This window comes from Mesocricetus auratus, unplaced genomic scaffold (assembly GCF_017639785.1).
Source record: "Mesocricetus auratus isolate SY011 unplaced genomic scaffold, BCM_Maur_2.0 Super-Scaffold_100003, whole genome shotgun sequence".
Lineage (NCBI taxonomy): Eukaryota > Metazoa > Chordata > Mammalia > Rodentia > Cricetidae > Mesocricetus > Mesocricetus auratus.
The window spans coordinates 14646589-14658611 of NW_024429188.1; the positions used below are offsets into that span (position 1 = coordinate 14646589).

At 41.3% G+C, this 12023-nt stretch overlaps 1 protein-coding gene across 6 annotated transcripts in view; it reads right to left on the reverse strand.

Annotated features, from left to right (window-relative positions):
* Positions 1 to 257: 257 nt before the first annotated feature.
* Positions 258 to 12023, reverse strand: part of Gpm6b (glycoprotein M6B) — a 145112-nt gene continuing 133346 nt past the window's right edge. For 4 of the 6 annotated variants that reach the window (XM_040744050.1, XM_005074191.3, XM_005074186.3 and 1 more), the window contains 4 exons: positions 8705 to 8876; positions 6479 to 6552; positions 5215 to 5280; positions 258 to 2269 (listed from right to left, as the gene is read on the reverse strand). In XM_040744050.1, the coding sequence (XP_040599984.1) occupies positions 2120 to 2269; positions 5215 to 5280; positions 6479 to 6552; positions 8705 to 8876 (462 nt within the window). In that variant the 3' untranslated portion in view covers positions 258 to 2119. Of the gene's footprint in view, positions 2270 to 2655; positions 3796 to 5214; positions 5281 to 6478; positions 6553 to 8704; positions 8877 to 12023 lie in introns of those variants that run through there. The other 2 variants (XM_005074187.4, XM_005074192.4) reach the window with 1 other exon arrangement.

Sequence of the window (12023 nt, forward strand, 5' to 3'; positions counted from 1 at the left end):
TATGAAAATCTTGTCCCTTTCACAGACCTTTTAAGTGCTAGTGGCATTTTATACAAAATACAGCCCAGTGGTTATATTTCCTCAGATTGTTCTTGCTAAAATCAGGTTTCTGTGTGTGTGCAAAATAAAACCTGTAGCATTCTCCCATGGACTACATTTCTTTACCACTGTGAAATTTTGAATTATGTTATTTAAAAATGACACCATACTTCGAACAGAGAAAGATAGGATTTATGTATGGTAAAAAGGCAAGCAAATGAAGCTATAATTTTATTTCATTACTCTTTAGTACATCCACAACTATTTCCACCTAAATAGATCTTTAAAATAAGCATACACAAGTATTGACTATTATCTACAAATATTTATTGTAACACTTGAATAGAACTACAGGAAGCCCTTGGCACTGATAGAAAATATTGATTCACTGTTAGGTTACAAAAATTTATACATAGCAAAATTTAATGCTCTTTACATAAAAAATATTAGACTACTTCAACAAAACTTTCATAAATTCTTGGCAATAGCTACCAGAATTAGAAAAGTAAAATTAGGCTTTTAGACACTGCCTCTTCTAGAACACTGAACTCTAACAGCACCTCCACTGCTGGAAAAAATATTGAATTCTGTCATGCAACAGGAAAACAAAACACTAAGCTATCTTGGAACAACTTTTCTACACAGAAGAGAGCATCTCCCAATTACAAAGAATCCAAATAGGCGTTTTTTCGGCATTGACCAAAAGAAAAAAATCCAAATGAAATACGATAGTTGATGTTCGATTTTAATAGCATCTTGATAAAGGTATGCTTCCTTTCATGTGAATACATTTCTGCACATGTATATTTTTTAAAATCCAGGAAACAGCCAAACCACAAGGTAACTCTTAACATGAATATACATAGTTAACCCTATAGTATGCAGCCCCTTTGAAAAGCACTGATGCACCCCACAGTTATATGAATCATTCCAGAAAAAAACAACACAAAGCTTACCATCACTAATACCCAGTACCTATTAATCACTTAATGTTCTGGAATACAATGAGTTAGAAGGCAAGTTTCTTTTGAAAATGGCTTAAACTCAAGCAGTTTTCTTGCTGAACATTAAACATTATTATTCCAGGAAATTAAGATTTAGATAAGAAAACAAATACCAACCCTAATTTAAATTACTTACGTATTAAAGTCTATAAAAGTAGGAGGTCAGAGGCTGTGGTCAATTTGCAGTTAGGTTTTAGATAGTTGATATGAAACTGTAAACTCATTATCCAGACCACTTAAGATGGTTTAGAACTGTGGTCATTTTAACAAGGTAACACTTCTTAATTAAAAAAAGAAATTCATGGAACAGAAGTCTATGAAGGACTATTTTGGGTCTCTGGTTACAATATAGATTCTTGGAAATTTAAAGCAAATATTAAGGCAGAGCTGACATTTGTTTCTAAACAAGAATGGTGATCATCATCACTATCATTTCGTTGCCATGTGAGCTAATATAAAGCCGATTTTGCAGAGCTCGAGTCTGAATCCAGCTTCTGCACTGATAAATTTAGCGTAATTGCAGCTCATTTTAGCATTACTAACAGATAGATTTCTGAGTGGCATGGGAAATGAATGAGTGAGACCTTGGGGATGCTAATTTTTACAGGTTTGAAATAATCACATCTTTGATGAGCCAAAGGTTAATAAAGGTCAGCTATCAGAAATGAACTTCACACCAATTCTATTTTGATAACACTCGAGAACAGGTGGCATATGCAAATCTAGAATCACATTCTTTGATACTATCAAGGAGCATGATGTAATTCCATTGCCTGTATTAGAACTGCTTTAGCAGTTAAGTGCACATGCCACAACTTTGCAAAGGATGAACGGTCATTCTGTCAAAGTGTTGCCTTTTAAAATGGCTAACATGAAACCTCCAATATTTGTTCTAAGAAAATGATTTGCCCACTGGAAGGTTTTCCTAGAGATCCACCCCAGCAGCTTGAGACAGACAGTGAAATGTTGGTATGTCTACATTAGTTTGGTGGGATACACATCTGTACTGCAGAGCAGCTGTCTGATGATTTGTCAGAGCTGTAAATTCGTCGGCTGACACACTCTGGCAAACACTCTTAAGTGTAAGAATTGAGTTGTTCTTTTGACCGAGACTGGATATCTTGCAGTTCCTGTTCTTCCTTTGCTTTGATATCCTGGTAAGCCTGCATTTTGCTTGCATCCTTTAAGTAAGCCCAGTTAGAAGACAGTATCATGAGGAAGTGGATCTGGAAAAGAAGGGTGAGCATGATGGCTAGTGAGCATGTGAGAAGGCAAAGCGAGCTGGTAGTCAGATTAGACAGATCAGCTGGAGAGGGCCGAGGGTTATTCACTATTAGTGCTCTCCTGCTAGCAGAGCTGTCAGAGGCACAGCATGCTCTACTAGTTGGCTTCATACTAAGAGCTGAAGAAAAGTTAGTATGCAAATAGAGTAAACTTGGGAATAAAATGGCCAAAGTTATTGTTAAGAAGTCAAAATGAAACATGACAGTGCCTTTTACCATCTTGAGAGTAATTTTAAAGACAAATGCAGAAGCTCAGAAACATTGCCTTTTAGGTTTAAAAGTCTAGGGCCAAGACTTAACTGTGGGTAAAGAAAGATTCCCCAAAGGCCTACAAGTGTGAAAAATGTTTATTTTGAGTAAATAATTATAGAACTGTATATTTAATGTGGAAAAATTAAATGGATGTCAAAACCCAAATTAAAAAACTAAGTATGCAGTCTGTGTGCTAACACGTTTTTAGTAGTGAAAACTGTTCTTCCTTTTATAACTGCCTTTACTTCATTTCCTCTAAGTTCATTTCACATAAAAATCCTTATTCTTTACAGTTTATGTGGCACACACTTCCTTCTCATGTATTTTCCTACTCCTTGAAACATAAATCTACACAGCTCAGTCTCTTTAAAAGCCATACTTCCTTCTCAGTGTATATGAGACCTTCAGATCTGGGCCCAGCTTCTCTTCCTATTTAAAATCTTACATGCAACTTAAGAACCTAGTTATGAGGGAACAGTTACTGTTCAGCAAGACAATTTGAAGTTACTAGTTTTGTGGGTTATAAAGGTGTAAGTATTACGCCAAAAAATATGTAATCGTTTTTCAGAAAAATCAAATGGGTGACACCCTTCTTCAAATTTGTATCTGGTCCACTTGAAAGGGCATTATTTGGTAATGAACAAACCATGTGATATAAAAGCCTTTTAAATGGAATGTAAAATATGCTTGCAAAATATTTGCTAGAAAAGAGAATGACAAAATGAAATCTAGGTTATAACTTTTCCATCTTCAACACTTGTTTTCTTTTCCATCATTAAGGCTGGTTATCAAGCAAGCAAAAATAACGGAAAATGCAGGTATGTCTAAGTGGTAACACTTCATTTAGAGATACTGCTCCAAGTTTAAGTTCAAGAAAATTATTTTTCAAAGGATGCTCACCAGTGTCAGTAAATAACAATCCTTTTCAAACTGTGAAATAGCCAGACCCCATTCTTTTGTAATCCATGTACAGTAAATCATATTATTTAGTCTACCATGCAAAGTGGGTTAACTTAAGCTATTTACAAATTACTGTAGCAAAACTAGAAAGCTAGACTCTGCTTTAGTCTGGAGTGTCAGTGGTATTCATGCTACAGAGCCAAGCTCCCTAAAGCTCCTTATCAGCCTTATGCAATTTAGAACTTAGTGCAGCAATCTTCCCGACTCTTAAACTTCAAAACCGCATAGTTATATGTAGTAGCCATCATGTAGATCAGCTGGTGGAAGAGAACAAAACAGGAGAGTAAGATACAGGCAGTGGGGGCTGATGGTGCGACACCTCTAAACTGGGGCAGGCATGAGTGCCAGCTCACAGTCTAAGGACTTTCTCCCCACTTTGCAATCAAAGCAGATGATGTTTCTCATCTAGCACATGACTTTTTCTGATCACACATACATAATGTAAGTCCTTGGCTCTGCCCTTAGTAAGATTATGAAAAAGCCTTGGATATGGTTCAAGAATAACAAGATAGAGAGCTGGGTCAGCAGTATGAGAGATGAAGCTCACTGCCCTGTTTCTTCTCATCGTTTCCAACTGCCTGCTCAGCAGCAATTAGTCTTCTTCCTGCCTGTTGCTCAGCCAAGACAACAGGTCACCATGGTGATTTCATGGGAAGGAATGACTTAATGGTTACGAAAACTGAGGATGGGCCATCTTCAAGCAGCTGAAATCTCCTTGCTCTCCCAGTCTTAAATTACTTTCTTACAAGTCATAAACCAAGGCCCTGTGCCACCACCAGTCCCAGACATGCATGCAAGCCTATTTGCTTATAAGTTGATTCTCATTATGTGCAGATTCCAAGTTCGCCTACTTGGTAAAATATGTCACACTAAAACAATATTCTCTCATCAATGACTGGGCACGTGCAAAGCAGTTAAAGATTTGAGTCCCCTCGTGTGCACGCCTTTAGCTGAGGTTTACTGAGGTGATGCTTTGCTGCCTGTGTTCTGTGCTCACACTGTAAGCAAGCATTCTGTTTAGTGCCCCTTTTGCTAAAATAGCTCCCAAGAAAGGCGCGCTAGTGCCTTCCAGAGATAATGTATGTGAGACAACCTTTAGCCAGACATGGGTAATAGTGATGATGGTAGTAAGGAATCAACAATATATATTAACTAAAGTATCTTACACTGAAATCTACATGGAGTAATGTTACCCAGAGGCTACTCTGTGTTTCCCCGATAGGCTGTGTTCAATATATACAATTTAACATTTGAATTGACTATATAGAATATTATTTCTGCACATAAGGAGATCAACTATTTATGTATATTATATTTCTATTTGGAAATCAACATTTCTTTGCAAAGAAATGGGCAGTGACTCACGTGAGTCTCTGTCCATGAATGAAGTCATGGAGCTATTTGCTAAATGCAATAAGGCAACATGCTATGCCTAGTCAGCAGGTGTTGGTACCCTCTCTTCTTTCCAGTGTCCAAACTGCATCAGTCGGTGCCAAGGCAGCTACTAATACTTCCTGCAAACTAGACATTCGGTAAGTTTACAGAAGGAACAGTTAACCACAGCTGAATATACACATCCTTTGCTTCATCTGCTGATAAAAGCTGAAAAGGAAGTGTATTGTTTGGAGGAAGGGGCAAGAGTGCTACACTAGGGGGTTTCTGGGATAGTTACTCACCAGGGCAATGACGGTGGCACCAGCTCCAGCACAAGCCACAATGAACAGGTGATAGGACATGTAGAACTAGGAAAGAATGGGGTACCATGAGCATTTTGTGTGGTGTGAAGGATCTTACATGCTGCTTTACTCCACAGCCATTGACTACATGCTGCTTTACTCTATAGCTATTGGCTGCCAGCCTGGGCATAGGCCCATGTGCCCTTGTGCCCTTGGAGTCCAGGCTCATGTTACAATCACTGTGGGAGGCTCAAACATTTCTGATGCTCAGGCTGCACCCCAGAATCACATTGGACTAGCAAAGGTCTGGGCCTCAACCATGGATATAGTGTAGTCCCTTGACTGCTATGTGCAGCCAAGGTTAGGAGGCTCTGCTATGAGCCACCAATCCATGTTATGGCTATACAAATGGACAAGCCAGACAGGGGAAAAGCTGATTGTTCCTATAACTTGGTGTTTTCCAAAACACATTAATGTTTTCTTAAATACACACTCTCACCAGTGCATTGGAGACTTGTTTCCTAAACAGTTGTAAGCCCACAGATGATGAATAGCATTAAGCAAGTTTGATTTCAGTGTTAGGGTATGTTGCCAGATAAGGACTAAAAAAAAACCCTCATAATAAGTTGTTCTGGAAATAGAAATGATTAGCTCTGGTCTCTTAGTAAAAATCTAATATATGCACAAATTTAGGGTACTTTATTGTTTTTTATTGTATTTGTGGGTATGGATGTTTTGTTTGCATGTATAATAGTATATGTGCTTGGTATCCTTGGAGGCCAAAAGAGTATGCTGGGCCCCCTGGGACTGGAGTTAACAGATGGTTGTGAGCTGCTCTAACAGGTGCTGAGAACTGAACCTGTGTTGATCTGAACAGCACCAAGTATTCTTAAGTGCTGAGCCATCTCTCCAGCCCCAGACTTCTAAAAAAATGGAATTAACTTCAGTTTGTCTGTGAAAAGTGTTTTGTTTTCTGAAAACATTCCCCAAAATCATTTCTCAGATATTTAGGTTTGGGATCACAAACTATTGCAGAGAGTAAAAAAGCCCATCATCTTAAGGATCCTTCCTAAATGGGCTGGACCATATGAAATGCACATTATTTTTTTGGTGATGGAAAATAAAGAGTGGTGGTTACACAGAGTTCAACAGTTTACACTAAAGACCTTCCTTTCCTGGCACTTTCGCCATCATCTAGAGCCCTGTTTCTCAGCTTAGGTTGTAAGTCACCAAGTGTGAGTGCTCAGGACTGTGACTTGTTTACCTCATTTGTGTTGCAGATGTTCTCCAGGGCAGAGCCACAGATTTTGCCTGGGAAAGCATTCCAGGGAATGATACCTGTGAAATGAACCCGAACAGAATATGAGTACAAACTGTAGTACCAGTGGTTTGGCTTCCATTTAGGTTGCTTTAGTTTTGTGGTGGTAGTGCTCTCTCTCCCCTGCAACGCCAGGGATTGAATTTAGGGTCCTTGTGTGTGCTAAGCACACAGTCAACTATTATGCTGCCGTCTTGGCCCTCCTCCTCACTTTCTTAGTAGACCTTTCCACTTTGGATTCGTTACATTGTCAGCTATGTTCCTTTTCAATCAAGTCATCTGCTGTCTGAAGTTCAGGCAATGAGGAACCAAGAATAAGCTCTGTTTGGGTAACAGAGCAAGAGCTAAATCACTCTAGTCTATGTGAGACTTCAATAGTTGGGCATTTTTTCCCTGTAGACTGTACTTTGTTCAGTGGAGTTAAGTATTTATAAATGTCAATTTTTATTTTCTTTTAGTAGATACATGTTTCACTGTGTTGCCCTGGCTAGCCAAGGACTAGCTGTGTAGACCAGCATGGCCTTGAGATCTGCCTGCATTTGTGTCTCCTTAATTCTGGGATTAAACGTGTGCAGTGCACTGCATGGCCCACACTTTCAAGGCTAGAATTTTTTTCCTGTAGTGAATTTAATTTGCAGGGGAACCCCCTCATGAAGCGATAGTGGTGCTTTAGATCACATGAACCTTAGGGTCTGTATCCTTTCCACAGGAACACAGGTTGTATTATTCTTTTTCTAGCTATAACTCTTGTGTTCTTTCCACAGTGACGGTTGTCTACTGGGTTACCACTCTTCTCTCTCTTTAATGCATGGAAATGTGCTTAAATATAAGCATGGCTAAATTTGCACTTCTCCCAGAAAGTAAGGAAGGGACTTTTGTTAAGTCCTCATTCTCTCCTATCTCTAATGTCAACTCAAGTACACTCAAAAATAACCAGCTGGGCAAAGACACGATTTAAAAACGTTATTACCATGGCAACAAGAGTTCTTTGTAAGGCGTGCAGAGATTACTTGTACATATTCCTTTATGGAAACTATGTTTTGAAGCAGGGTCGAGTCTGCCCAGGCAGGCCAGGAACTGGCAATCTTGCTGCCTCAGCTTCTTGACGCCTGTGATTATAGACGTGCCACCGTGCCCAGCCCGAGGCCCTTTCAATCTGTTTTAAGGCTGAACCCTTGTGAGAAGAGATCTGCTGTGGGCAGTTTTGGGCAAGTTTTATACAATGCTATAAGATGTTGAGACTAAGCTACATAAGCAAATCTGTGTAAAAATGAAAGCCGTCTTTGTCCAGGACACATTCCGAATTCATTTCTAATGGAAAGCTCTCTTCCTCCCTGTTTTCTGGTGAGAACCCATTTCCTACTATCCTAGATAGAGCAGTAATTACACTCCCTTTTTAGGATGTGGCCTTCCCTCAGCAAGGGAGTCAATTTTCACCCAAATTAATTGGTTAAAGACCCCAGTGACTCTTTCTGTGGCTTGTCACAGGAACTGTGCTTTGAGGATCCCATTTGTGAGAAAAAAATATCTAAACCAGCTTTTGACTACTGAAGACCGATCCGCTAGAGTCCATCATGGTGACTTTGAAATACATCTGCATTTTATGTTGTTTTTCAGTAAAGATTAGTTAAAGTTCATGGTCCTTTAAAGAAGGCTTCCTTTAAAGAGCCAGGTATACAAATATATTAGCTGAGAAGTCAGTGTGAAACTGAAAAGAACTGGGCATAGGAGCACATGCTAGGATCCCAGCACTCAAGAGACTGAAGTGGGGCTGTGAGTTCAAGACCAGCTAGCCAGCCTGGACTACACAGTGAGATAAAAACAAAAAGAGGGCAAAAAAAGAAAAACAAAAAAAATTAAATTTTTACAGTGGGTATCAAAGTTGTTTTTAGTTGAACTGCATTATAAAGTAGTTTTGCATTATAAAAGGCTTATTTTTTTAACTATCTACCTAACTTGAAAACTATTCTTACAAATCTCAGATAACATCCTCTAGCAAGTATAAAGGCCCAGGGAGGCTTGCCTCCAGGAAATAGAGAAGAGTGTGAACTATTCATGAAGAAGGCAGGAAATGAGTTATGATGGTTAAAAAGAGGTCTATGTGCTAATTCTATCCCAGGTATAGGCACAAGACAAAGAAGGAGTGATGGGGACAGGATTGAAAGGAGGTACCATATTGCCGGACATCCACACAGATCTGCTCAACACCCGAGGTCCCGTTGGTTTGTGGGGATTTGATGACTTCACAAGTTGACCATATGTTGTAGAACATAAACACAGGCACCGCAGAGAAGCCGAACACACCCAGCCAGGCCACTCCCAGCACATACGTGAGGAAAACGAACTAGGCAGAAAACGAGAGGAGGGAAAAAGAATCTCACTGAAATGGGCAGGTTCATCTCAGGGAAAGGGCTGCACTTTTCTGCCCAGTTGGGATCCATGGGATACAGGATGCATCCAGGGACCTGACCTGGCTGCAACTGAGGAAGAAACATTACTCAGCATAGAGGAGCAGGGGAGGTATTGCTGTCAGGGCCCACAAGAAGGATCTAGCATGGTAGTGCCCTAATGCCTGAAGAGAGCTTGGAGCTTTCTCAGTCTCCCCATTGTGTGTGTGTGTGTGTGTGTGTGTGTGTGTGTGTGTGTGTGTGTGTGTGTAGATACACATATGCATGTATGTGTGGACTGTAGAGGCCAGAGGACAACTTGTCTTCCTGTTTCTCAGGTACTTGCACTTTTTTTTGACAGTGCTGTCTCAGTGTTCTGGAACAGACCAAGTAGGACCAGGGATCCCCCTGTCTCTGCCTTCCCAGTGGTAGGATTCCAAGCTGGACCACCATGCCTGCATTTTTTATGTTGAGTTCTGAGTATCAAACTCAAGACCACCCAGTTGAGCCATTTCTCCTGCCCCTCATATTCCTCTTTTAACCATCAAAGTTGTGAGAACCCAAGAGGTGACCTTCATTTAACTAATTAGTTACAGGGTCTGAAAGAGGCTTGTGTTGTGTTGTTATTGTTGTTTGTTTTTGTTTTGTGTTTGTACTGGGAATTGAATCTAGGGTCTTGTACATGCTAGGCAAGTGTTCTGCCACTGAGCTAAACACCCAGTTCCCTTTTTATATTTTTATTTTGAAAAGTGGTCTCACTAAGTTGCTTAAACTTTTGATTTTCTTACCTCAACCTGGCATAAAACTGGGTTCACAGGCCAGCACACTTGGGCCAGCGATGAGATAGTCTTTCTAAACATCAGCTCCCCAAAACTCCCAGTATCCTACTAAATGTGAGGTAGGTCCAGGGTGTCTTTTACAGGTCACTGAATCATAACAGCATGTTGATTTCTCAGCACGTCCCTTTGTTTTACCTTGCATGTGGGTATGGAAAAATAGCAACTATCACAGGAAGCCTTTTCTTAAAAGGAACTCTGCAAGTTTCCTGGTGCAGAGAACTTACTGGAAGCATTAGATGCTTGAACCTTGACCAGAAGTTTGTCATGAGCACAACTGAATCTGTTAAGATTCCCGTTTTCCTCTTCTATTTCATCTTCACCTAACTTTATGCAATAGGGGGAGAATGGCCTGGACATCAGGTTCAAATTGCTGCCCCTTCTTTGTCATCCTGAGAAACTGCAGATACAAGGTACTGTCCTGTTCTTGTAAGGGCCTTCCCAATTTCTGAAGCACCTGTATTGCTAAAATTATTCAAATGAACACACTTCAGGAGTCCCACCTCTTCTTCCTCCCCAAGAATTCCAAGCTGGCTGTTCAGAAAAGGTTTTCTCCTTCTTTCCCTATCCATAGAGAACGGATGCCCTTGATGGGCTTTCTAATAACACCAAAGGGACTTGAGAAGGGGCTGCTGGTGTTCCTTGGCCTAGATGAGCCTTTACTTCCCATGGAGGGGTCAGGTCCCAGAGGTCAGACCAGTGCTAGGTAGAAAGCACCCTCTGGAAGCTTCTCCTCCCACCATGATGAATCTGGTGTTCAGAGCCTTCCTCAGCAGCCTCCCCACCCTGGGAAAGTGGATGTTTGTTTCCCATCAAGGCCTGAGGAAAGCAAGGCCTTCCTCAACACAGAGCAGTCCTCATCTCTTCACCTTACATTAGCATGCTGCTGCTGTGTCCCCAACCATGCACTTTTTGCCCGGTCAATGTAACCTTTCAAAACCAAAGCCAGTGATATGGCCCTTGCTACCAAGCCTGATGGTGACCTATTCTGTCCCTAGAATGTGCAAGGTAGAGGACAGAACTGATTCCTACAAATGGTCCCCTGCCATCCATACATGCATCATAACATGTATACTGTATATCAAGCTATTATGGCCCTCACCCCACTAAATAAATATAAATATTTTGAAAGTCCAAGTTTGGCTGGGTAAAGCACTTACTGCTACAAGCATGGGGGCCTGAGTTTGATCCCTAGTATCCACATAAATAGCAGAGTGTGGTAGTACACACCTGTAACCCCAGTGCTGGATAGTTAGAGAAAGGTACACTCGTGGAGTTCACAACTACCCAGTGTGGTCTAATCAGCAAGTCCCAGGTCCAAGACCAGCCAAAAGAGATGCTGGTGTGAGTCAACAGGCATATGGTGCTTAACAGGAGTGTGGCCACAGTGGTATCCCCTTTCAGTAAGACTGTTCATGACCTTGCCTTACGCTGAGGGAAGTGAGGGCTGGCCAGTTCCTGGGACAGTGGTACAAGAGACAGCAGGAGCCTGAGGTACAGCCATTCAACTGTGGTGACACTTGGACAGAACTAGCAGAATGGAGGTTAAGAAGGTTGTAGGCATCTTCAGGTACTATGTGCCACAGCCTTCAGGATGTGGGTTCCTATAACAGTGAGGAGGCCATTAATGGGAGGAATGGTATACAGACTGTACCTGATACATCAAATGATCTGGACCCTTCGCAGGCATCTCCTTGGCTACTTCTCTCTTACTTTCAGAGACATTATGTGTCCCTAGATGACTCTGACCCTACCCAGCAGATGATGACGTACCTCTGGACTCCTTCACAAACCTTGGTGGAAACTTGCTTACAGTTTTACTGTTAGACAAGTGACTCCCAGTCATCTCAGCCCAGAGTAATCTCAGAAGCCCCAGCCCCAAGCTTGTATATGACACACTAGCTAATTGCACGTGGTTCTCCAAGGCTGTATTAAGGCCCCGTGGGTCATACCGAATCCACTGACTTCTCCACACCCTAATGGCACACAGTTCCCCAGCACAGTACTGGAGCCAGACTTGTCACTCAGTTCTTCCTCTCATTGTCCCACCCACGACCACATCCAGAGCTCCTCCTCCACTCCACTGCCTGGGCTCAGTTGGCATCCCCACAGTCTGTCTCACTTGAGTCCTGAGATGGCATCTTGCAATCTCACTTCTCCAAATTCATCCTCCATACCCCTAAATGACTGGCCAGATCTTATGCTTTACTGAGTTGATCCTGCCACTACCCCACTTGTCTTTGCCTACCAATGCCATTCTTAACCTGA